Genomic DNA, 26,676 nt, shown 5'->3' on the forward strand with positions numbered 1-26,676 from the left:
TTGTTTGCCCTCATGTGAATTTCTAAGAATGCATGGTTCGTGGAAGACCCTCTTGAATGAAGAAAGCATCTGTGTTTAAGGGGAAATCAACACCTTAAGCCAGCTGAATAAGTGTGCATCTATTTGAATGTGTTTGTTGAAGTGGTTTTATGGCCAAAACAGGATAGAGAAAATACTAATCAAAATTTCATTTTGTTGGTATTAGTAAAGTTCATTCATATTAAGAGGATGGGAAAATCAACTTTGAGAATATTCTTATAAATTTGTTTTTAGCTGTAGTACTTATTGCATTTCTATCATGGTATGTGCACATATAGCTGATATATTTCAGTTTCCCTCATATCAAAAGAGAATTGTGGAATTTAAGGCTTTATATTCTGGGCATATCATTTGCTTGGGAAAGCTGCAATAAAAATTTAATACAACCTTCACTTACTTGCCAAAAATTAAATTGTAGCTCAAACATGAAATGCCTGATGTCATTCCTACTACCTAAAAGCACTCCTTTCGTTTTTTTAGGAGCTTGTGATGTCATCAGCTGAAGCGAAAACATCTACCTCATGACCTGGCATGTAAGTGAAGGAGGAACTGATACTTAAAAATAAATAAACAAATGTGTGTGTTGGTGTTTACAATGTGTAAATTGAATCTATATACCTTCAACTTTCAGATATCACCTTTTGAATGAAAGCTTTCTGAATTTTAAAGGAATATAAAGTCTTTTAAAGGGGAGGAAGTCATAAAAGAAGCTGTTAACAGTAACATTTCAGCCTGTGGGACTCCTTAATAATCTCAGTTAAAATCTGTCTTATGTATCCCATAATGTTTGAAATGCTGGTAGGCATAGATGGAATAATTTTATCTTACCTCAGTATTTACATGTGCTGCTTCTACTCCTTTTTATTTTGTGATTCTTTTCTGGATATAAATTCTGATAGTTGTGATGAATGCATACTATACATGGTGATATCCTTCCTAAAATTAAATACTCTGCTTGTGCAGAAGATTTATATTCTTGATATACTCAAGATACTTTATAGTGAACTTTCTGCAGCTTTGTGACTCTTCTATTTTATTCCCTTAAGTAAGCAAAAATATTCCAATCCTCTGCAGAGGCATTTTTAGATTTTTTTTTTGTCTGCCCACTCTGCTTTTCTTTTATGTGGCTTAGAGGATTAAAGTGCAGTCAGTGCTTTGAGGGGCCAATGTCAGCAGTGAGCTGAGTGTTCCTAATTGGTGCCAACACCTGTCCCTCATTATGAAGCCTTGTTCAAGCTGTCCGGTGAACCGAGGTAACCGGCCTCCCTTGCATGTCTCTAATGTGATTATAAAGCCCTCTCCTCATGCAAGTTTTATTACTTATTCAACTTTTGGACTGATGTGCAAAGTAAAGCTAAGCTGAGCCATTTGGCTGGCTACCAAAGATCCTAAGGACTGGCAAAGAGAAGGGATTCACTCATCTCACTTTCAAGAATTTTAGATCAAAGCTTGTTTCTATTATGACCGTTTAAATTTTTTTTTAAATGGGGGGAGGGCAGGACTGTTTCTTGGGGTTTTTTTCCCTAGTTTTCAACGTCAAATACTCTGAATTTAGAGACCAGTTCTACAGATTCCAGCTGAGCTGTGAACATCTGAGTGCAGCTGCTATTGTGCATAACCCATTGATTTTCTGCAAATAGAGCTTTGGCCTTGACTACTCTTGCACCATCGCTTTGTCTTCGAGGGGTCAGGGCTTAGCAATTCTTTTCTACACAATACCAGCGTCAGCCTCTCCTCCCACCTGATTCTGTACTGTTAGCAGGGCTGTGATGCATTGTGTTTTGTCATTGCAGTTGGAAAAGATGACCTCAGATAGATTTCACCAATGAAATTGATGGCTCAGATGAGATGGATCACTATCACGTTTAGGCTTTGCAGGCAAAAGTTTAAGCAGATTACATTTTTCTAAGTAGTTTAGGTAGGTTTTTAGGTGTTTAGCTTGCAAAAGTGTGCAGCAATACAGTGCTGGCTGGAGGTTTTGGGTTATTTCCTTATGAGGGAGGAGAGAGGCAGAATAACTTCAGATGTGTATCTTGGAAAGGTTTGATATAATAAACCTGTAAGAATCACATGAGAACACTGTTAGTTATCCAGATTTGGAAAAATGTAAGAAAATGAAAGTGTAGTGGATTCTTAAACTTGAGACATGGAATTGGAAGTTTAGTTATTAAGGGGATTGAATCTCTGCAGGATAGAAGAGAACCCAAAAGAAAATCCCAAGTGGATAGGGCCCTAAGGTGGATGTAGGCTGTATTTGTACAACTGTTTATTTGATTTCTCCTTAAAAAAGAAAAACGAAAAATCAACAACTCAAGCACACTGGGAATGATCTAATCTTTTACTTAATAATTTTGACCAGAATCGTTCTGTGAACAGCTATCAACAAATTTTAAGGGCAACAGTATGTCAAGTGTCAGAATCTCTGCTGATTGTGCTCATCATAATCAAAATCTTATCTGATAAACAGACTCATTTCAGTATTTATCACGGCCTTATAGACACCCCTCTGATCTGTAGTCCGCAGAGGTCAGGTTAGGAAGTGATGAATTAAAAACCAATGAAATCCATAGCATAAGAGGATTTAATGGGTTATGAGTATGTGTAGTTTCAGATGATTTACCTTACTCAATTAGGCCAGTTGCTCTCTCTGATAATGATCAGCAGTGGACACCTTGGGAAAGAAAGCTTTATAAAGTTCTATTGACTCTGTTTCTGGTAAAATTTTGATTTTGGGATTTCGAGCAGATTGACATGACATTGTGTTTAATAGCCCTTATTCTCCATTTTGCTTAATTTCCTTCAATCTGTTTGTTTTTCAGCCCCTGCAATATGCTATAGCATGGAGTTTCTCAAAGTAATTTTGTACATAATGATTTTTTTTTCCTTCATTTAATTACTTTCCCTTGAAGTTTCTTCTGTAACTTTGTTTTCCTTGTCTCCTGGGCCATGAGAAGCTGTGAGTAGTCTCTTCATTCTGTTGCTTCTCTTTGCCACTTAAAATAGATCTCCCCTCTTCTGCATCCTCCTTTCACAGATAGTCTGTTTCATCTCTTACCCTAAAGTCATGGCAAACTTTCCTTAGAGCTGTAGGTGGGGTTCACATTTTACAAATACTTCTCCAATGGTGTTGAGGGAGCTAGAAGATACTGCCTTGCACTTAGCCTGAATGAGTGATCCACTAATGTTGCTCATCCATAAAGCTTTCTCTGTGTCACTGAGTGGGTGTAGCAAATGAAACCAGACAGGTTTGTGTTGGTGCTTGTTGCTGCTTCTCCTGGGCCTTCCCAGAAGGCTGCCTCTCTTGCATCAATGTGCTGTTCTCCTCCTACAGTAGTTTGCTACAGGTGATTTGGGAATGTCCAAGTACTGTATTTTTAAAGACATTCAATTAATGCCTGTGTTTTAATCTTCTTCAGACCTAGAAGTGTCTCACAGGTGCTGTGGTGTGGCTGTGTATGTATTAACTAGAAACTATAGTTAATGTTGGGATAGGCCAGCAGCACTCTGCCTCACTGGCAGGATGGCTGAGGGAGTAGCTGCATGTGCCTGATCTGTGATCTGCTGCCATATCACAGCTTCTCTGTGAACAGCCAGTCACTTTGGGTGTTGCAGAGGTGGGGAGGTGGATGGCCAGAGTCTGGGGTGGTTTTATTCTGCCTCAGTCCAAGTGCAGGCTTGATTGTGCCTTCTTTCCTTTGCAGAGCCCCTGGTAACTAGTACAGCTGCAGTGTGCCCCATGTCCTGCAGCTGGGTGAGGTAAGAGCCTGCAGAGAAGGCAGCTTCTTTACAGGTCTGTGAAAACCTCCCTGACCAGGTGGAGTTGCATGTACAAAAAATATCAGCTGCAAGTTTTACATTGAATCATGGAGTCTTAAGAGTGATGCTTCTGTAAGGGTGGTTTTGTTTGTTTTGTTCAGTTTCATAGTTGTACTTTCAGTTGGAACCTCTTTTCCTGTTTCTCAGCAGAGATTTTAGTACTGTTCTTCACAGCATGGATTCAATTGCAGCAGCTGCAGCATCTTGTAGCTCTTACCATATGAGTAAACATTTAGTGAAACACCTTCCTACTTCCGTGGCTTGTAGGCATTTCCATTCTTCCCAGTACAGGAGTGCAGACAAGAGACCTGCTTTGGAGGCAGACTCATTTCCTCACACCTTGGCAGCTTTGGAAGGTCAGCTATGGATAGTTCCTTATCCTCAGGGGATGAAGAGTGTTCTCCTCTACTTTGAGTCCACCTGTTCAAGTCCCCATGTTCTTTGTGATCCACCTTGTGGGTTGGCACTTTTTCTCCTGTGCCAGAAAAGCCACCTGCATCAGCACAGCCTGACAAGGACATGTTTTCTACTAGGAGCAGTAGAATAGTGATGATCTAGTCATAGTTGTTTAAATCTTGTTTATTTCCACAGAATAGAAGAGGAAGGAGGAATTTAGAGGACTGGTAATGGTCAATCCTGATCAGTGTGTCCCCTCATTAAAAATATGAAAGTACTTTGGCTTCAATTTGGCCATTTGATGAGAAATTGAACCTTACGTGGTTTTCAGGATGCATCTCTTGACTGCTTTCCCAAACAAGATGTGGCATTTTTGAAACCTTGGGCAAATAGAATGGTCCTTTCCTCTCTTCAGGGTAGCATCATCCCCAGTGAACAATTCTGTTACTTATTTAGTCATTGCTGCAGCTTGTTTTATGGCAGAGAAAAATACTTGTTTCTGGCTCTACTTTGTACATAAAAATGGACAAACATCACTTGGCCACAGTACATCTTTCATGATGTTTTTTCCCCATGTCAGTTTGGTGATATAGAGAAACCTGGAATAGTATTTATTTTTATAAATCTATTTTAAATGTTTGACTAAAAGACCCTCTGTGTCCTCTGATGTGTTGTATATTACAGATTTGCAGTACAATAACATTAATTTAATTAACCAGACATTAAAATTAATTTTAAATCATTAGTTATTAAGACAGATTTTTTTATCTCTTCAAAAGATTTTTTAAAAATACTAACCTAAACTAAAAAGTATTTTAAAAAATCCTTATAGTAAATGCTTTCTCATGCTGTAATGTTTTGACATGGAGAACCAAAATAATAATGCAATTGCATATATACATGTTGTGTAAAAGGAAAATGTAGAATGTAAGTATTCAACCAGAGATTTGAAATACTCCAAATACTGTTTAGAGTTCTGGCTGTGACAGTACATTCCCTTTAATTGTTCCTATCCAATGATCCCCTTAGTGCACTCTTTTTACTTGAGGAAAGCTTTAGCATCCAGATTTATTTCAACTTGTAAATGACAGCCATTTCTTGTCAGATAAGGAAAGAAATTATCAACCTAATGTTTCCTGCAGGAAAATATTTGTGTTCTTACTTTATTTGTGTAGGGTATAAAGATGCATATTGATGTTTTCTGCCTTTTACAATCCGTCAGGTTTTGTTGGTGATGGAAAATTTTGAAGTGAAGTGGTTAGCCTCTTCAAAGCATTATAAGTAAGAAAAAAATGAGTTGAAACAGATGAAATAGTTAATGCAGGCTGCTGTTGTTGATTCTTTTATTTGATATTTGAAAAGAACAAAGCAAGAACAGTGAAACCTACTTTAATATATTCATTAGCAAGTTCAAAAAAATTAAATTATTATTTTAAGCAAGTGTTTTGTAGGATATAAGAGCTGTTTCCTATGCTATTAATTGAAAAGTTGTTTTTCATAATCCCAAATAGCACAAGCATTTCTAGATCCTTCCTTCTTTGATAGTATTTTTCCTGCATGTGATCCTAGCTGCAATACTAGTACTGTATTTTGTCATGGAAGCATGCATTAGTACAGGTGAATAAAAGAAAAAGATACAAGTGGGCAACTGCTGGCAGCATCAGGCAGATGGGGCAAACTGGAGCTTCACTTGAACTAGTCTAATACTGGTTATTGCTTAATTTTCAATTAAGTAGGGATACTTCTGTGGGCTTTCTTTTGTCCCCATCTCCCATGTCCCTGCAGCTTCATCATTGTGCAACAGCAGAACAATACTTAGTGTATCACAGGGATTTTTCTTCTGTTTTTTTCCACATGTGCATCAGCACAGGAAGGGCAATGAGTGACAAGGTCACAGAATATGCACTTGGGAGACCTGGATGCAGCTGCTTGCTGATGCTGGAGGCTCCAGCGTGATGTATGGCTGCTCTGCGCTGCAGCTCTGAAATGTCAGGGCTTTTAGTGCTTGCTTAATCTGAGCTTATCATGAGGGTAGATATGGTGAAGACTGAAAAACACTTAGAGCCAAGGTAATGTGAATCATACCAGTTCTTAAAATAGAAAGCCCAGCTAAGCGCTTGGAGGTTTTTCTGCTCAGTCATATTGGTGAAGCGTGTGCTGCTCCTGTTTCTCACCAGTGCTTGGCATGCCTGTGGCTGCAGTCTCCTTGCAGACAGACACAGGGCACGTGGCTGTCTTTGGGTGTGGAACCCAAAGGGGCAGCCAGCCCCTTGTTTGCCTGGCTTAGCATAGGGTGTGATGACCTCTCCTGGTCCATTTTTAGTAGCAGTGCACCCACATCAGTCTTCAAAGCCAATGTTGTCCTTAGCTTTGTTTAGTAAGTGGACTTTTCTTCTTTTGTCCCTTGGTTCTTGAATGTCTTAGTGTTTAGTCAGGTATGAGTTTTCTTCTGAGGAAGCCCTGCAAAACAGACAGAACATGTTGAATAACTGTGAACCCAGCTGAGGGCTCTTCTGAGTGGATGAGGAACTGGGGTAGGTGCTTTTCCATGGCACTTGGTGCAGGTGCAGTTTTAGGGCCTTATGTGAGCTGGCCTTGCCTCCTGGGCATTTCCTTCAGGGATCAGTTCACTGCTGTGTTGTTTCCAACAGCCTGACAAGAGACAGTTTATGTGATGCTGAGCAGAGGAAGTGAGAGCTGTAGTGGCATCCTTCTGTTGACAGCGTCCTGCTGGTCACCTCAGCAGGTGGTGGTGCTTGTTTGTTCAGTATCAAACAAGCACCATCACTTCCCATTGTGACTTTCCCGTTGGGAACTTGTTGCTCATTTCATCGTGCTGGAGATCTCCTTGCTCCCCCAGGGAGGGACCTACAGCACCGAGATGGACCTGGCTGGGGTGGGCAGGCACAGTACCCTGCTGAGGGCCGTGACTCCCTTTTCTGAGGGATGTACCCTCCTTTTTGCCTCTTCTCTGCCTGGTAGTGATGCCAGGAGGAGGGTGAGAGGAGCTGGGAGGTGGATGTGAGGAGTGTTCATGGGGCTGCAGCCACACAGACACACTTCAGGCGTGTAAGCGTGGCGATGCCAGGCAGCACCAGACTGGTTGTGGTTCTAGGGAAGGAAGGGATTTGGGGTTTTTTTCTTTTATATTAAAAGCAGACTTGCATTTAAATGCAATATGGTGTTTTGAAGGAAATAATTTTGTGTGTCCAAATCTCTGATGCTGTTTTAGGAAAATGATAGTCCTGTTAATAAACAGCTGGTATAAAACCAGTGTGGTGTTCAGGAGTAGAAAACTGATAATGAGGTCTGAAGCAGAGAGTTGCTCAGAACCACATACAGAGTGGTGTATTTGATTGAATTAATGACAGTCTGATGTGGTTTATTTTTGTTTTAATGAACTGTCCAGATCAGTGTTGTCTTCAGGATGCTAATGCTAGAACTGCCTGATTAATGGACAGAAATATTTCCATGTCAGCCTGGCCCACCTGGCTGTTCTGTGTACAGGCCAACATGTGTAGCTTGTCTCAAAGATGAAAATAAGTCTGCTCAGTCAGTGCTGGGTGTCAGGAAATCACTGGGAAGACAGTGCAGTGTAATATCTTTATAGCCTCTTGGAGAGTTTCTGCTAAGTAATGGTGGCACTGCACGTGTTGCTGGTGATTTGTTCTTCTGAGGATTTCTGGTTTTTAATAAGCTGCTTGGTGTGAGGCAATTTAGAAGGCCTCTGGTGTAAATCTGCTCCCCTGCCCTTGCAGTGGGTCAATGCATGGATGTGGTACCAGAAATTAAAACCTGTACTTCTGTTTTCAAGGTAGGAAAGGTACTTGGGGCTGTATGTTATCGTGTCATCAAAGCACATTATTAATCTGAAGTAGCATCATTTACCCTCTTTTTTACTTGGAAGGCAAAGTGATGGTCGTTAAGTACTTTGCACTAGGCTGAATGATGGATCATCACGGTAGAAGGGCACATGAAAGGATGTCAAGGTTCCCTTTTGGCCTATAATCCACAAGGAATGTGTGTGTGTGATTATATTTGGGGTTTCTTCATCCTAGTTTTATGATCTATCAGATTACTTCAGTCCAGTTCAGAATTTAACAATTTCAGGGGATAAGTCATGTTGGAATACGATATTTTGGACTTCTTTTCTTCTCCTTTTTAAACCTTCAGTACCTTTGAGGCAGCTGCTGAATTGCTTTATATAAAGATGCAACATCCAAGGAAGACAGAGTTTGAGACTGCCTTGTTGCTACTGCATTTCATATAGACCCATGTTATTAGCCAGATTCCTGTAATGTGCACTTCCTTGCTTGCTACAATTACTTACTGCCTAATGACAAAGGAATTGGCTGTTGCTGGTACTGCTGCTTCTAAAAACTGGTGCATTCCTCCTTTGTTGAATTACAGATTATTATGCTAATCAAGACTTAGTATGGAATAGTAGCAAGACAAATTTTATTTTGTGGTGGGCCCAGAACAATCTTCACAAAATAATTCCTTATTTTATTTTGGGAGTTAGGGGAGACTAGGATAGATGTGGTCACTCTATTATGGACTTCTTGAGTACAGTAGGAGTATACTACAAATTTTTAAGACTTTTCTTTTTAGAGTGAAATAAAAAAGCAATCACAGACTTGTTAAGGTTGTTACTTTGTTTGCTGATCATCCTCTTCTGTGAATTGTTTAACCTTTCAAACCTTTTCAGTGTAGCAAATATTGCTACACCAGGTTCTAAGTGAGTATTTTTTCCAGTTTATATAGCCTTTTTGTGAGATTGGATAGGATATTTAAAAATAATAATAAAAAACCCAAACACGGGTGATCTCTCTTCCTCTAGTTATTTGAAAGGTTGCATTAACTCTATTCATATTTCGTAATTTCCCTGGCAGTTGACTATGAAATCTGACCTATTTAAATGGTTTTACTGTACTACATTTCCTGGAGACCTTTCAAGATAATTTGCTTCCTAATCTAAATTTAACAGTTACATAAACCACATTTTGGAGACTTGGAAATTGCTACCTACTGCCTCTGCCTTTTTTTTTTTTTTTTTTGTAGACAAGCCATATTGTAAAAATGTAAGTACAGAATTTTAATCTGAAATTTGCATTGTAGCCTGTCATTTGGTTTTCATACATAGATGCTGTTTTTCTTTTTAATAAAATAAAGTAGGTTACTTTTTGTCCCACTTGAAAATTTCCATAGTGTTGTGGCCAATTCCATTTTTGTCAGGCTATTTTAAGATGTGAAGAAGTAAAATCTCACAGGTCTAGGATATATTTGCTTAACAGTTTCTTGAATTTTCTGGTTCTGTCTTTTCCATCTTTATAGGTCCTAACAGGTACTGAGTAGTGTATGGATGTGTTTAACCTTTGTCTGCAACAAACAGAAGCCAGGAAGCATGGCTATTCCTTGGAGATACTGTTTTGTTCAGAAATCTTGGCTGGCTGTAAGGATTCATTTTGTGTGCTTGTCACTGATGTCTTGCCTAATATGCTGTACAAATTCAGACTGTGATATCTCATCCCTGTGTCTGCTGTTACTGATGAACTATGCAGAGGAATGCATTAGAAAAAGTAGCTAAATGTAGTAGTTTATTTGGTAAATTTATTTGTTTACTCTGCTGCAAATTGAAAATGAAAAAATATTTGTTTGTCTTGTTTCTGCAGGTATTTGAGATGGGTTTTTGTTTTGGATAAGGCTCTGAAATTTTGTTACCTGTCTGCTACTTATATGTGCTACTGGAGTGATTTTTTTTTTTTTTGAGTAATCCATGGTAACTAGCTTTTGAAAAGTGGGAAGTGCCTTAAGTCAGTGCTACATTGATTTTCCTCAGGGGTGGAAGAGAATGGTGGTAGAGGCAAGTGGCTGCTTCTTGTTCACTTTAGCAGTGCAAGTACTTGTGAATGAGCAAAAAGGAGCAAACATAACTTAGAAATCATTAATTACAAAACATATCCCTTAGATTTTTGGAAATATCAGTGTTACTATCTTAAGATTCTTGCATGTGCTGGCTGAGGTGTTGATTCCTCTTAGCTTGGGATTCATGTTTTGATTTCAGCCAGGCGTGTGCAGGGTGGCTTTTTCCTGGCTTTCCTTGTAAGTGCAGTGATGTGTTGGATACAAGCATCGATTCTGTCTCCAGGGCAAAATTCCCAATATGTACAGCAGCCTTGTGGAAGCCAGGAAAACCTGGCAGTGTAGTGTTGCTGTCTGTGGCTGAGGTTTTCCTGGGGTTGTTTTCTGCTTAAACACACAGAAAGGTTTAGGGCATCTTGACCTGTCTTCAGTTGTTAAGGTGACAGCAGGCAGCGATGCTGATTTCTCTTTTTTAAAGTTGCAGTTCATGTATTAAGCTGTTTCAAACAGATTGGGCATAAATCTGCAGCCATGGCTTGGCAAGTTAGAAGTGCAACAGGTGTAGAATATGGTTCAAGTTTAGGAATAACTCTACTAATTCATATTAAAAATGATGCCAGCAAATGTTTCATTGCAGTAATTGCCTGCAGAGTTGAACATCTTTTTCCTTGTGACATGAAGATTTCTTACTGCTGCTTCTGTTTTTCAGTTTTCATTTAGAAGATCCCTGAAGGTGGGCATCTTTAGAATTTGTATATGTTGTCATACAAGTGATTAATAAGATGTTAGTCCCTCTGTGGATTAAAAAAATTAAAAAAAGGGGGCAAAAGCACTTAATATATTGTGTTTGTATTTTTAATGATCGTTTTTGAGGTAGTCTGTGCTTGCCTATAATGCCTGTGCGCTCTTGAAGTCCATAGCCAAAGCACCCTACCTACTTTCTAAGGTAGTGAGAATCGTGATCTAGTGACTGAGAAACGAGGATTTTCTCCAGGCATTTTGGGGGAAAAGAGGGACAGAGCCATGTCTCTTCTATTCTGCAACAACGTTTCAGTCTTGAGTTGCTTTACTCTCCCTTAGCTTGTACATTGAAACTGCTAGAAAGTGTCAATGTTAAAACTTAAGTTGGTTGAATCGAGAAGTTCATCATGTCCATTTGCAAAATGCCTGGACAAACTGAAGGATGCCAGTCTGCTTTGCGGCTTTTGGACCGAAGCTGGGAAAGGTTGGCATCAATTTTCATGGTGGGGGGAGGAAGGGGTGTCCCCTGAATTTCTGAATTGAGCTGCTTCTGATTCTTCTCCATTCTTCAAAGGCGGGTGAAGTGAGGCAGGAGCTTTCCCACTGAATGGATGTTTTGGGAACCCTCTCTAGTGTCTAGGGAATGGAAGCATCATTATCAGGGAGCCTTTCTGATGAGTCCTCATGCCTTGAAGTGGAAGTGAGCTGGAAGTTGTGTGGCAGTCCCAGTTTACACAAGGGAACAGCAAAGCAGTTCTCTGTTAAAAAGAAAGTGAAGTCCCCTGTAGAGGTGTTCTCTGCTGAATGGTGCTCAGGCTCTGGGTCCTCCCGCATCGTGTGGGGACATTAGGGTGAACTTGTAGCCCGTTAGACACTTAAATAATCTGACTTACCAAACACGCCACACCTGTAATTTATTGGAACTGTGGATTTTTATACACTGTTGATGTGGTTAATATTGCTGAAAAAGTCAGGCAGGAATCCAGTACTATTACTATTCAGGGCTTTTTGCCCTCAGTGACTACTTTTTCTGTTTCTGTCTGCTATCATGGAGGTGTAAATCTCTTCCCTGAGCTGCTACAAACCCAGTTCTCAAATAACAGCTTGTTACTTTTGTTTAGTGTGTGTTTGTTTGTTTTTTTACTCTCATGGAGTTTTTGGCAGAGGTGAGCTTTTTGTTCTAAAGGTTTTGTTACACTTGCCATTTCTATGTAAGCTGTTTTTGAAGCTTAGGCATCTCTGCTCTTCTTTCCTAGCTGCCCAGGCAGAAGTCCAGGCTTCCTGGGTGTTCTGTCCTGTAGTTGTCTCTCTCAGCCTCATGTTTGACCCTACTTTAATTGAATGCTCATGTTACACTTTGCAGATAGTTGTCCTTAGTACAGACTGAAAAAGTTTTATTGCTGCATGTTTATATAGGCTCTAAGAGATGGGAATCACCTGCCATAGGCTTGCAGCACCTTTTAACAATTACTGAAAAATTCACCTGGACATAAAACCAAAGCAAGTAGCAAGCACTTCCATTTCTTGCTAAGAAATGGAAGTGCTTACTACTTGCTGAGAAGTGGAAGTGGGGAATATTGCTCAGCTCACTTAGATGCTTCTCTTTGTTGTTTCCCAGGTCTTCTAACGTACCTGATGGTCTTTAAGGCAGGAAATAAAACCTGTCAGCAGATAAGTTGTCATGGGCAGAACCTGTGTTTTTTAGGGAGACTTGCATGCTGGAAGGGGCTGGGTTTGGCCTGGAGTGCAAACTCTCAAAAGGGGAGTAAGTTTTATTTGCTCGTGATTAAAATCTGTGCCTTTTAATTTCACAAGTTGGCAGTATGAAAGTAGTCTTGTAGACCTGCCTTCAGTACCCTGCAGCAAACTTCAAGTCTGGTGTCCCCAAAACATGTACAAAGACAAGTCCTTCTGACCCAAGTGCCTGCTACATGTCAAACAGCTTTTGTCCAAGAGCTTCATGGAAGTTTCTTCATCTGTACCAGCTACCTTCCATTGCTTGCTGGAAGCAAAGCCCTGTGGTGTTTTGACTATTTAATATTTGCTGTTGCTCTTTTCTTGGACACTGGTCTGCGCATGTAGCATGGCTGCCTTGTCTCCCCTATGTTGCTTGAGCTGTGAGAAGGTGAATTAATGTGAAATTATTTGTTATGTAATGGAATTTTATACTTTGCTTAAGTGATGATGCAAATGACCTTTGTCTTGTGTCTTTCTGTCTTCCCCCCAGGTTAAATACCCAACTCAGAAATTCTGTATCTGCTTTCTTGATAACTGGAAGCATCGCTTCCTTTGTCAGCTTTCAGGAGTGCGGACAATGTCTTTTTGTATAACAGGTTGAAAGGATTGATTTTAAACTTGGAGTGATCACTGCATTTAGATTCAGTAAACTCACTCTCTTAAATACAAAGACTGCTGAAATTTTCCACTAAATTGAACACTTGTGCTGCAAACAATTCAATTTCAATCTCTTCAAAGCCTTTGGGCAGGCTTCTCTTATCTGGAGATCTTGTTTATCCCGTGGTATTTGGATAATCTCAAGACCCATTGTACAGTAACTAATGTGGAGTGCTTATCAAATGGATTATTCAGCTATGTTGCTTTTTTTAATGGCATGTGGTTATGTTTAAGCAATGAAGCTGTTTACACTTCAGGTGTAGCCAAGCTGGCACTTAGAGTACTGCAGACATTTCAGGTTCAGCTATCTGTAACCTACTTGAGCATATCTTCTGCTTAAAAAAGAAACAACAAAAAAATAGAGTATTCCTACAGAATTACTTTTTACTTCTTTTCTTTATTGATTTTCTCATTCGATCCATTACAAACATAGGGGTGATTTTTATTTACTGCTATTAATTGTAAACTGTTATTGAACCTTAGTTAACAAATGTAACAATGAATGTTATAGAGTGGCAGGACTAATAAGAATATATATGGATTTTTCTTGGCACTTGTTTAGAGTATATAGCTGATAACTGTTTTGATTTTTCTTTTATTAAGTAGAAGTGCAGAAAGTTCTTCTTCCCCTCTCTGTAGCATTACATGTTCAAAATTGAATTTCAAAAAGTTCAAAACCTTTTTTTAATGCAGCTGGTGCAGTGCCACTGAAGTATTTCTCAGTGATACTCTTGATCACTTCTCAAACTTCTGAAAACCATGTTGCATGTGAAATAAAGGGTGATCAGGTGACTTAAATGGCATCAGTCACTGCTTTCTATGATTGCTGCTATTTAAAATCAGCCTTTTGCTTTGCATCAATGCCTTAAGGTTTCTTTGTGTTTTGTTTGTTTGTTTAGGTTTTTTTAAGGTGTGTTAGATTTCTAAATCCTTGCCTTGTTGTGCATCCACCTTATTTCCTGGCCTCCACCCGTCTCTCAGCTAGCTACTGCCGCCATGGCAACTCTTGCTCCAGCTGAACAGATGGGACATTGAGTGGAGCAGTGCACGCTCATGCCCTGCCGGGAATCAGCTGGCGGGTTGCACTTCTTTCTGCAAAATTAAAAGCAGGCTCTGCCCAGCAGAGGCATGCTGGTTTTGAGGGTGCTCAGTTTCACAAATAGTACTGTGATCTATTAGTTGCTTGCAGAAATACACCATAATGACTGGACTGGGACTGTTTCTATGCCCAAGACCTCTTCAGAGGAGCTTTGCCTTTAGTTAGAAGAACTTGGCATCACTCAGCCAAGTGATTTTCTGGTAGAACTGTTGCCATCAACTTGGTTTTTTTTCTCTTTAGGATGCGTCAGGATGAAACGCCACAGGCATCTAAGCACCAGTGACAGTTCAGACAATGAGAGTAAGTAATACCTGCTAGTTTTTTTTTTTTTTTGTCTATCACCCCCTTGTGGTTTCCCTCTATGGTTTGAGGGTGAAGTGTTTAACCTCTTAAAATTTCAAAAAAAATGTTTCTTGATTGGTTTCTTTTTGCATTTGTGGTCTTTGGTGTTCTGAATCATGTTATAGGAGGAGAATAAGGCAAAGGATCTTATAAGGGGAGTTTTGAGTATACTTAGAATTTCAAGAGAAACTTGTATATCTTTCTCATTTATAGTTGGCAAGAAGAAATCTGTAAATCAAGAGAAATTTTGCTGCCCAGGGTTCTATTCTGTGATTATTTTTCTAAAAATAATCCCATTGTCTCATGGTATGCGGAGCTTCAACGTTAAAATAGTTGGGGGTGGCAAGCTTCTTGAGCATTAATGTGTTAGAATTATAATCAGTGTATTGATTGCTGTGTTATCTCATACTGGTTCTTGATCTACTCCACTTCTCTCTGTTCAACAATTTAGTAAAGTTACACTTTAAGTGTTCCTTGGCAGACATCTACCTGAATATCTTCCCATTTTATCTGCAAGAAACCCAAAACAGAACAAGCCTGTGTGACAGGGTCTTGTTTGTTTCTTATAAACCTCTGCCTATCTAGTAGCTCTGTACGTAATAATGATTCATTGTCATATTCACTGCAAGTCATTGATGTATCCTCTGCTAAAATAACATTTTGCCAGAAACATCTCAGATATCACACTATGGGTTTTTTGCATCTCTTGTTGGCACATTTTAGTATCATTGCTTTTTCTTTAGGGTTTTTTTTTGAGCATTTTCAAGCTCTGTTTTCCTCTTCCTTCCACTTTGTTTGAAGGGAACTAAATGAAAGAAAGCAGTCTGTCTGCTTGTTTCTGTTTACTCATGCTTGTGTTGGGCAGAGCAGAGTGTACCCATAAACTTGGTGTGCTGTGGTTTTATAAAGAACGAGTGGAACAGGAAGAGCTGAAATTAAGCCTACAGACTGCCTAACAGGTTTTTTTTGCCCACATCTTGTCAAAAATTATAATTCAAGAGATTGGAGTGCCTTGTGTTTCACTGGAAAATAAATGAATTGAGCCAAGCTATAATGATCCTTTTTTATTTCTTCTTTTTTTTTTAACAGGTCCTTCCACTTCCTTTTCTTCTTGTTCAAAATACAGGAGCAAGTCAAAAACACCAGCAAATGAACAAAAGAAGCCTGCTGAGGTAAGAACTGGGTTGGTCACTGATAGCTTTTTTTCATGCAGTTTTCATGTTTCTAAGCCTTGAAGAAGTGAGCTATGAATCTATTGCTGGTGAGTCCTTTTGTCACCTGTCAAATTCTTTGTGAACCCTCATTTTCCTCACTGTGTGAGTATTACAGGAACTCTGATGTTTGATGGTCCAAAATGACTTATGGCATTTGCAGATGGTAATATGTAGTTTGTTCTTTCCCTGGAATTTTAATATCATTTTGAAATTGGGAAAAGCTGATATGGTCTTATGAGTAGAAAAGTGGCTAATAGGTATGTGTTTGGGAAGGATGATGTCTGCTTCAGGATGGAACAGTGGGAGGCTTAAGTGGGTAGGATATGTATATGCAGTGTTTGCTACTTTGTTACTCTTGGCTTTTTACTGTCAATGTAGCTTTTTTGTGTACTCTGCCATCTCCACCTGTTAGAACCTCAACACTTACCACTGTCACTGGACCTGTACTGACCTATTTATTAAATTGACATTTTTGCACGATCCAGTGCCCAAAGTCATCCTGTCGACCATTCCATTGGTAGACCCTCCTAGTGGAAGATTTGTTGGCTGCCTTCTCCAGATTTTATGCTTGCTTTCTTAAGGGCTGAAGTCAGATGCCAACTACAAATTTGAGAAATATTTCTTGTAGCTAATTCTCCTTACTTGTTATCATATTGCCTCTGAATGAGTCCTTCAGAATTTTAGTATGAGTGCTGAAAAAAGACTGACAAACCCCACTTTATTTCTATAGAATTTAAGGTTATTTACTGTACCAGCAGCTTTTTACCTGAGTGGTTACTGCTGTGCAAGGTTGTGTGAAATATGTAGATTATGCTCCTATAGCTTAAGCTATTCAGCAAATATGCTTTGTGCTTCTTTTCTACGTGCTGCTAACTAGGTGGGTTTGGTGTGGTAAGAACAAGGTAAATGATACAGGATGTGTCATTTCTTTGGAAGCTTAATTCTTATTGCAAGTCAATTCAAGAAAACTCAATTCTAAAAGAAAATGCAAAAATGTTAAAAAAATAAAATTGGCTTGAACTAGCTAGCTACATAGTGTTTTATTTGCAGCCACCAAGGTTAAGAAAAACCCACTAAGCTTTTTGCCTTTAACATATTATGAGGATTATGGTTCTGTAAGAATTTAAATCTTAAAGCAGCTTGTGGCTTCTGAGGTCTTGTAAGTGTTGCTCATGTGTGCCTAGGCAGTAGCTTTGTTACCAGTCAAGCTGTGCAAATGGGAGCTGAAGCACATATATTGCCAGGCTGCTTGCTGTTTCAGATACAATAGGTGCTAGTCCCTTACCAGTCCCTTCTTTCTGCCCAGCCATGCAGTTTTATTCTTATATCTCTTCATCACAGGGATTGCCCTATTACAGCCTCCTTTAAGTTTGCTCCATTTTTTCTCTATGTGCATATGTACATTAAAACAATAATTATGAGGATGTGGTCCAGCTATGTAGCATACAAGTTTTCTGTTTACATAACCTCTAGGAGTTAAAACTAGCAGTATTTTCAGTTCATCCTTTTCAGATCATCTTTGCTGCCTTTTACCAGTTCTGAGGCAAAATCTTGATTCCTTTAGTGCTTGAAATTTGAAACTTTAAAGAATAAAACCTGGAATATACACTTGAAATTTCCAAGTCTATTTCATAATATAATCCTTCTAGTAATACTGGAATCACTTTGTCATATTTGACTTAAGCTTCTCCTCCTGGGGGGGAAAAAGAAGGGAAAAAAAAGGAAAGAAATCCCAAACTTTAGAACATATCCACTTTGGAAGGAGTGTCTTGAGTACCATATTTAAAAGATCCCTGAAATGAATTAAGTTCTCCTGGAGAGGGAGTGGAAGGGAAGGTGACAGAGTACTGAACATAAGACTTTTAACTATTGTTTATGTTTTGCTTTTGTTCTGCTAAAAGCAAGTGCTCCCTCCAGCCCCTTGAAAAGCATATGCTGGGAAATGTAGTATACAAAATGCTTTTGTCAGCAGAGCATTGAAATTGATTATTTATGCATCTAGTGGTGACAGCGGAGCAAAGCAAATACTGAAAAGGGACCCCACTATACATCTAATATCTATTAGATAGAAATTTAAATTTTCAGGCTGACAGCATCTCTTTAGCAAGACCTCTCTGTAACAAGTTGGCATTGCTCTCCTTTCATTCACCTCTGCTTGCCAGGCAGCAGGCTGCTTCTTGAGTTAGTGATGCAGAAAATCTAGAAGGTCAAAGCTATAAATAGTTGTTTGGAATATTTTTGTTCATGGTCTTCATACATTAAATTTTTTTTTCATGCCAATAAGTCTTGGTTTTTCAAATATATTGCATGTGAGTATATATGCTTTCTTCCCCTTCCTGTACCATCAGCAGCCCAACCTGAGTACCTGGGTTCTCTCCAATCAAAAGCTTAGGTTTGGTGCTCCAATAAGCAAGTTGTGAATATATGTCCAGTGCAGGACTTAGCTAATTATGCTGGTGTCCTCTGAGGTTGCCTGTAAAAAGTGATGAGTGGCTGCATCTGAGGACTGCTTGAATTGCCTTCCAGGTGCTTTAGAATCTGGGTGGGTTTGGGAATGGCCTCAATGGAGCGAGGTCTCTGGTGTTACTGCCAGGCCAAGAGGTGCGGTGTTACACTGCAAGTGTCAAAGCCCATTTCCAGAGTGTGTATCAATCCAGAAGGGATTGATTGATTGATGTTAGTGGGTTGGACCTGGTTTCAGCTTACTCCTGTCTCCTCCTTGGAGAAGAAGGTGAGAACAAGGGAAGCCTGTTGTGATGCTTCTTCAGACCGTGGTGCTTCTGTAGGTAATGTCAAAAGTAGGGCTGTGTCTCTCTCTTACTGCTCACCTTCTGGATTACAGTCTATCACAAACTACTGAAATGGTGACTTCAAAGTTCTGTTATCCAATTAGCTTTAGCATTTACTGTGAATAAATAAGCTGTGTTGAGGTTAGAGGTACTCCAGTATTTCAGAGTCATAGCTGGTTTGGAGACTTTTATGATGATGTTGGCCACATACCATTTGTGGTGTTGCCCCTCAGTGGATTTAAATGTAGACAGGAGGGACTCACAGCCTTCTGCAGTAGGCTGTGTGGGAGCTGCAGGGTAGGAGACATTTGGATGTCTGGCTCAGCATGAAGCCTGTACTTGGCAGTTTCCTGTCTCCATGAAAACTGAGGCAGAAAATGATGGCAGAGTAGTGGGAATAATTTTTCCAGGGAAAATGCATTAGCTGGACTGGCCTGTATGACTGACCATGTCTTTTCCCTTATGCTTGTGGGGTCACAAAAGAGCCTAAGAGATCTTTATGACACTCAAATTTATGTATATCTTTTTTCAATCCTGTCTCCTCCTTGAAAGTGCAAAGAAGTTAAGTTAGTGTTGTGTTTTTTTTAAACCCTTTCCATATAACATGGCAATATTTTACTTCTCTTTGCAAATAGGGTTTCAAATCTCACAGCAGGAGTAATTTTTAATCCCTCATTGCTGATTGTGACAGCTGTATTATCATGTGAAATGCAGCTTATCTTCCAAAAGTAAATGGTCTGCATTCATTACTTGGGTACGTGAAACTCTTTTTAGTGGCATTTAACTGCCACATAAATCGTAGGTCTTGATCCTGAGAGGCACCCTGTAAGACTAGACTCTTGGCAGCAAATGGACTCTTTTTGCAGCTTGAAAGTGCTTTATTTTGTTCTGTGAGTGAATGGGCAACATGGTTAAACTATATTGCTTTGCATGCGCCATGTGTAATAAGAGACTGCCACTTTTATGTGCATGCTCACTTAAAAAAATTCTGAATTATCTGGGATGTGTACAGGCTTCTCAAGACCTCTGGCAAGCATGTGTTATCCATGAGCTACTTTTAGCCTGCTTGGGTTAGTTTTTTTTTTTTTTTAAATACATAAGGCTGGAGATGGAAACTCATCAGTTACTTCTATGATTTTTTTTCCTTTGAGATACTGTCTCAGGCTATTTGAACTCTTTAGGAAGAGGTGACCCAAATGCAGAAAGATGTGGAAGAGCTTGCTTGTGAAAAAGCTGAGCTATTTTACCTTTGAAGTGAATGAGCAGGCATAACAGTAAAGTGTGAATGGGTTGGAAACAGCAGAGCTAGAGTGCTTCAGTCCTGCCTGTCCTTGTGATGGAAGAACTGGACAGAAAAGGCAGCCATGAGCATTGAAAAATGAGCCCCAAACTTAAAAAATCTGTAGCAATTAAAAGGATATCCTTTTCATGCAATTAGGCTGGGAAGCTCATCTGCTACAGGAAGTGGTTGAGACTGAGAAGTAAACAAGATTAAAAAAGGAATTGGACAGATGATAGCAAGTACAGATATTTTAAAATATCTGTATAAATTAATACCACTTTAAAAATTGATTGTTAGGATTAACCCCAAAATCCAAAGCTTATGTCTGATTAGCAACCAGAAGGAAACTTGACACATTCTTGCACGTTCTTCTGGCTCATGAGATACTGTCAGAGACATGATGTTAGGTAGCATTGATTTAGTATTCAAATTCCTGGCTTTTTCTATACATGCTTGTAAACGGAGGCTCGGAGGAATCATGGCTACTTAAATGAAAGGTACAATATTTCATTTACTCAAGTCCTGGATAATTAAGATAGTTTTAGGGAGTAAGGGGTTTTAACATTAGGATTTACTCCCTTGCTTTTCCAAATTGTGTGGATGTTTGAGAACTACAAATTTAATTCTACACATATTCCTGACTATCAGCATTTTTAACATTTTAAGTTTCTCAGTCTTGTTGGTATATGTGCCTGGAACTGTAGCTTTATTTCCATTTGAAATTTATGTTGCCTTTTATTTACTTTGCTGCCAAAAATTGCTCAACCAACCAAAACCCAAAGCAAACCTGCCTTAAGTTTCTACACTTCTCTATAAGGTAAGCTTCTTAGTTCGGAGACTTCCTGCCCAGGTTGCAATATATTAACAGGAAAAATTCTACCTTTCCAGAAAAAGCTCACCAAGTTCTGTTCTTGGTATTCTTTTGCACATACTGTCAACCATCCATACAAAGATAAAGTATGCTCAGATACTATGTGGCTGTATTACATTTGTAATAAGTCATATGAGAATTTAAATTTTGTTTTATTATTTTTGAGGTGATTTTAGGTGAAAACCTGCTCCTTCGTAAGTATGTTTGATGAGGGCCTGTACTTGAGAGCTACAATAGTAGAATAAGCCTTAATGCTTGGGGGTGCTTATGGGAATAAAAGTTACTAGATCCTTTCAAAGGAGAATAAAGAAAGATTATTTTACCTCAACATGATGGAAAAACTCTTGTGTAATTTGCATTTCACATAAACTCAAGTGTTTGACAGTAGAATTTCAAACTTAGCCTTCAAGATGGGTTGGGAGGGACACCAAAAATATAGGAAAATGCTAGCTGTTGTCTGGTTAGAGAGGATGCTGGCCCTCATTCCATGAAGCGGTCCAGCTGGGGAAAGATTGATTGTCCTTCTCGGATGTCCCAGCTAACTATCCAGCACCGCTAGCAGTACGGGGGCACTATCCCAGTCTCCGTGGTTCGGGACAGCACCTGAGGCAAACGCTCTGTGCTATGACAGCAGTGTGACCTTGTGGTAGGACGTGGCTTGGCTTATGGCTACAGTCAGCAGAAATAAGAGAGCGCTCTCCAGCTGTGGTGAATCCAGGTTTATTGGATCCCAGGGGAAACCGACAACTGAAGAGAGCGAGGGAGGGCTTGCAACAGCTTATAAGGAGGGAGGGACACAGGGGAGGAGTCAGTCCTTGGACAAATAGGGTTCCAGAAGGGAGTGGGATACAAAAGATTGACTTGGGGAGAACACCAATGGGGATAACTTGAGGGTGGGGCCCTGGCCCCTGAGCTAATCACTCAACACTCTAGCTGGAAGTTTCTAGAGAGTTCTAGAGAGAAGGGTGGGAGCGCTGAGTGATGGACAGGGCACCGGTGGGGGGATTTGAGAAAGGGTACATTGATCTCCAAGGCAACTGGGGAAGAGTTGGGATAACTGGCAGCACAAGGGAGGGAAGGGAGAACCAGGGCAGAACCATTGCATGATAGGGGGAACAGAACAGTCCAACTTATACAGACACAACACAACAATTCCATGCTGTTTGCTGTAAAAGATCTAATATACTTTTGCAGGGAAGACAGGACATAGTAGTTCCTGCCTGCTTTTTAAAAAAATCATAGCTCTGTGTTTCTGAGCAGTGCATCTCCTGACTCCCTTGTGAGATGAGAACTGAATGATGGATGATGGATGAGAACTGAAAAGCCTGAGTTGCTGAGTTCTGCTGGGTGCAGGGGAAGCCTCATGACTGAAGCAGTTTCATGCAATCCAGCATAAAGTGGGCTTTGATTGTAAGAAGAGCATGACCCATAATGTACTTAGGCCTTGGAGGTGTGGTTCCCAGTCATGGCCTAGATGCCTGTGACAAGTGACTTACCCATGTTGGGAGTCTGTAAGCAGTTGATCGAAGTACCTGAAAGCATGGAGAGTGTCACAAGAAGTACTGGCTTACATTGAATTTTTAAGAGATGACACAATCCATTTATTTTTCCTCACACGTGCATTTGGGCAAGACATGGTGAATGAGCAGTGGCATCAGTCAGCTTCGGTAGTAGCTTACAGAGGGGTATTGGAAAAGGGATTTCACTCATTTTTTTCTTTTCTTAATGTCGTTTTAAGTTTGCAGTGGTCATGAACAGAAGGTGCCTGGCAGTCTGTGCAGATCTGATATTTGAGTTGTTCATCAAAGATGGGGTTTGTAGAAGGCCATTTTATTGTCAAGACCATTCTCTGTTTTCAGTGCTAGTATTTTACTGTAATTCTCTATAGCATTGCTTTTATTCTCTGTGATATCTTTAATGGATAAGGATACTTCATGCAAAATCGTATTCTTTGTTTCAGAGCCTGATATATTCAGAGTAAGCACAACAAGGGTCCAGTGAGGAAGATTATATATTGCCTTTCCATAGAGTGCTTCCAGAAGGAGTTTGGGTTCAAATCATAGATGGCTTTCAGTGAAGCATTTTAAAATAAATTCTGAGAAGTTAATTTTTCTTGGATGTACTCTTCTAACATAATTTCCAAATAGGACTCAGAAGTCTGAAAAACAAATATAATGTGCAAACTACATCTTTGATATGGTTGTTTCTTGGTGTATTAGTGCTTTGGAGGAGCAGAGCATCCATATTTCTCAAGACTTTTCGTAGAATTTAGCTTTTAAAGGCTTTATAGATGGCAATGCGTCTGCAGAGCTGACTGGGAGGTTCTCATTTCCTCAGCAAAAGCAGGCAGACTTCTACTGCAGAACAAGCCACTAATGCTGACCTGTCCTGGTTTCAGTGAGGGTAAAGCTAATTTCTTCTCAGTAGCTGTTGCAGTGCTGTGTTTTGTATTTGGAATTAATATGGTGTTGATAACACAGTGATGCTTTGGTTATTTGGTAATTCGTCTTTATCCCAATTCAAGGACTTTTCTTTTTTTATGTGTCTCATGCTCTGTCAGGGAGGAGGTATGCAATAAAAAATAAACCATGAAACCAAAAAGACTGTAAGGGAGCATAACTGGGACAGGTGACCCAAACTGACCAAAGGGATATTCCCACCACAGAATTGTTATATAAACTGTGGGGGAGTTACCCAGAAGGGGAGCTGATCTGGCTTTGGGAAGTGGGGTCTGGCATTGGTAGTGGGTGGTGAGCAACTGTATTGTGCATCACTTGTTTGAGTTTTTCCTTTTTATTATCACTATTGTTACTGTTATTTACCATTATTATTGTGTTTTACTTTATTTTCAATTATTGAAGTGTTCTTATCTCAACATATAAGTTTACTTTGATTCTACACCCCATTCCACCGGATTTTAGGCGGGAAGACAGGGGAGCAAGTGGCTGAGTAGTTAATTTCCAGCTGGGCTTAAAACCACAACATGACTAAAGAACAAGGTCTTTTATTCCAGATTTAAGCCCCCAGTTCTAAAGCATGAAATATGTAATAGAAGTTCTCAATGAAATGGTAACGATTAGATTATGAGACAATGATGACATAAGCAGACACATTTCACTGATGTAATTTACTCGAAGTGCTATACTGCTTGTGGTTGAAGCTAAAAATTCCTGGCAGCAAAATTAAATTTTAAGTTCAGACCACGCAGTCTTGCATGGTAAGGCTAAAACTCATATGTACTTTCACGCTGTCTTTGCTAAAAATTATTTTTAATAAATCCCACTGTCACACAGTAACTACTGTGGAATGCTCTGAGTGGTGGGGAGTTTCCCACTTCTGTGTGGCTCTGGGAGCTGCACTTGGTTATAGCTCAGCTCTGCAGGGCCTTGTTGTGTTGTGTGCTAAAGACACAACATGGCACCAGCTGAATCTGGTTGTGATGTTTCTGGATGGGAATATCTTATAAGCCTAGCCTTGGCATGCTCACTTTTCAGGTATTTTCAATATATATGATACTACAGGTGATGTTAAAATAAAGTTGTGATTTATATTAGGTAAGAAGCAGAACTACTTTGGGGTGATTGGAAGGTGAGCTGAGCTTCATGGGCTAACTGGAAATGCAGGTGGTTCTTGCCAAGAGGGGAGACTGTGTGCTGTAGAGCAGACTAGCTGTTGTTCTATGGACACAGTTAGTAAAGGAGCAGCATTTATTTGTTTTTCAAATAAATGTTGGAAAGAAACAGCCATGAGGAGAAGCTGGCTATCTAAATCCTGGAGGCATGTGTGCTGCTCATTGTGTCGATGGCTTAGTTCCTAGCCTTGAGGCTGACTGCTGAATTAGAATTTACTTCATTTGTCAGAAAACTCTCTTTGGGTCCCCTGAGTGTTTTGGTTTACTTCCACAGTGAAAGAAATACAGATTGAGTATTCTCATACGTTGCCCTCTAAGAGTATTTTGCTGTTGGAAGACCCTGCTTTGCCACACGTGAAGAAATGAAGAATGACTAGAGCTAAAAATTGAGGATTTCTTGCAGACACTTGGAATCATTACAATTGCACTGTTAATCACAAGGGTGAACAGGCATTTCTTAGGAGGTCTTAACTGAGTTTTGGAGTCCCTTAAGATTTCAGCAGTTACTTTTTTATTGATTAAATTATTGACCTTCAGTGGTACCTATACTGTAAACTGTAGAAATCTGAAGCAGAGAACTTAATGTTGTGGCATGGTGATGGTGTGGTCGGTACTTAGAATAGTCAAAAGAAACCCAGAAAAAGTTCATGCTCCAGGGGGTTTGTGCTCTAAAAATAGAGGTACAGTTTGCATACATAATGGATGATCAGAAGATTCGCTGCTAAGCAATGTAGTTAGAATACAGATGCCTTTAATATCATTTTTCATCTAGTGGTTAAGAAATAGTGAGTTTGATAGGAAATACTTCACTTTTATATTCTGTCACTGGCTTAAAAGGTAGTTTGTAAAGCACTTACCTCAGATAAGATTTGAGAAATATATTTTCTGGTAATTAAAGCAGTCACTGCACTTCTCCTGTATCATACTTTTCCATTCTGGTGTTCTTTGGAATTGTACCCTGTTAGTGTTACTAATAATTCTGGCTCTGTACCTGTAGCACAGAACACTAAAATGCCTTTTAAGCAGTATAAATAATTTTACATTTTATTTTGGTGTGTACATATAATGCTTGAAAAAAAAAAAAAAAGATGCTTGCAGTCTCAGTGCTTTCACTCTTGACATTCAGATTTTAATATGAGCCTGTTATGTACCTGAGGAGTTTTATACAGAAAGCAGCAGTGAACAGTCTGTTCTGAACCAAGGCAGGTAACACATTAATAGCAAATACAAGACCCTTGAGTCTGTGGGTTTGAGTACCATCGGTCAGCTTGCTCTCCTGGCCACCCATATGAGATGCAGTTGTAGAACATAATGAAGTAACGCTGATGTTCCAGGTCACCAGCAGCTATTTCAAGACCTGTTTAGCACAGAGACTTTTAAAGTAATATTTACTGGATGATTTCCAAGAACAGCTGAGAATTTTTGCAGTAGGCATAACCAGTCTGGTACTGTCAAATTGAAAAGGGTACATGAAGATATTGGGCTCTGAGATTGTTTATTACTCTCTGGTTATAAAACTGAATTGGTAAGTAGAGAATTTAACCTGTCACAACTTACTGCAGGGATATTTTCCATTTCGTTTTATGGCCCTTTGAGGATTTGATTTCTTATTACAATAATACAGTTAATTAGTTGCAATGTCTCCCTAAAACCAAGTCACAGTAACTGTTTTGCTTTACTGAACATTAAGCTGGTGCAGTGTAGCAGTGGAGGAAAAAGCCCACAGAGGATAAATGTGCTCTTTATTTAAATTGTACACACCTGTAGTTGACAGATATTGACATTAAGTAAGCTTTGAGATGACTGATAATCATGTTTACATGCTTGTAAAAATGTAACTCTCTGGAGCCAAGTGTTATGGCTGAAGATCTGCTGCTATGGTTTGCTTTGTATGAGGGTGGTGTTTCATGGTACAGGTTTGTTGAAAGATGCTGAGGCTGGATTTTGTCCATCACTGCTTACACACAGAGCAATGCAGGTCTTGTGTTCCAGCAAAGGCTGCTATTCATCTTCAATCTCAGAGATCCCAACTAATAAAACTTCAAGTGGTTTTAATAAATGAGCAAGTGCCTATCCATCAGTTTTGCCATGGCAACTGTTTGTAGCCCATGATGAATATGACAGTTTAAAGTAGCTGAACTGAGTGAAAGAAAAGTGTATCCTACCTTGGGTCTAAGTGAGGGTACAACCTACAGGCTGA

General features: G+C 39.5%; 1 protein-coding gene across 11 annotated transcripts in view; it reads left to right on the forward strand.

The window, feature by feature from the left end:
- The window catches only part of JADE3 (jade family PHD finger 3), a 64,762-nt gene that overhangs the window by 17,377 nt on the left and 20,709 nt on the right, over positions 1 to 26,676 (forward strand). For 3 of the 11 annotated variants that reach the window (XM_077173468.1, XM_077173470.1, XM_077173469.1), the window contains exons 2-5: positions 520 to 572; positions 12,473 to 13,187; positions 14,588 to 14,647; positions 15,779 to 15,861. In XM_077173468.1, coding sequence (XP_077029583.1) covers positions 13,169 to 13,187; positions 14,588 to 14,647; positions 15,779 to 15,861 — 162 coding nt within the window. In that variant the 5' untranslated portion in view covers positions 520 to 572; positions 12,473 to 13,168. Of the gene's footprint in view, positions 1 to 519; positions 573 to 3,776; positions 3,796 to 12,472; positions 13,188 to 14,587; positions 14,648 to 15,778; positions 15,862 to 26,676 lie in introns of those variants that run through there. The other 8 variants (XM_077173474.1, XM_077173476.1, XM_077173475.1 and 5 more) reach the window with 4 other exon arrangements.

Source organism: Agelaius phoeniceus, chromosome 2, assembly GCF_051311805.1.
Source record: "Agelaius phoeniceus isolate bAgePho1 chromosome 2, bAgePho1.hap1, whole genome shotgun sequence".
Taxonomy (NCBI): Eukaryota; Metazoa; Chordata; class Aves; order Passeriformes; family Icteridae; genus Agelaius; species Agelaius phoeniceus.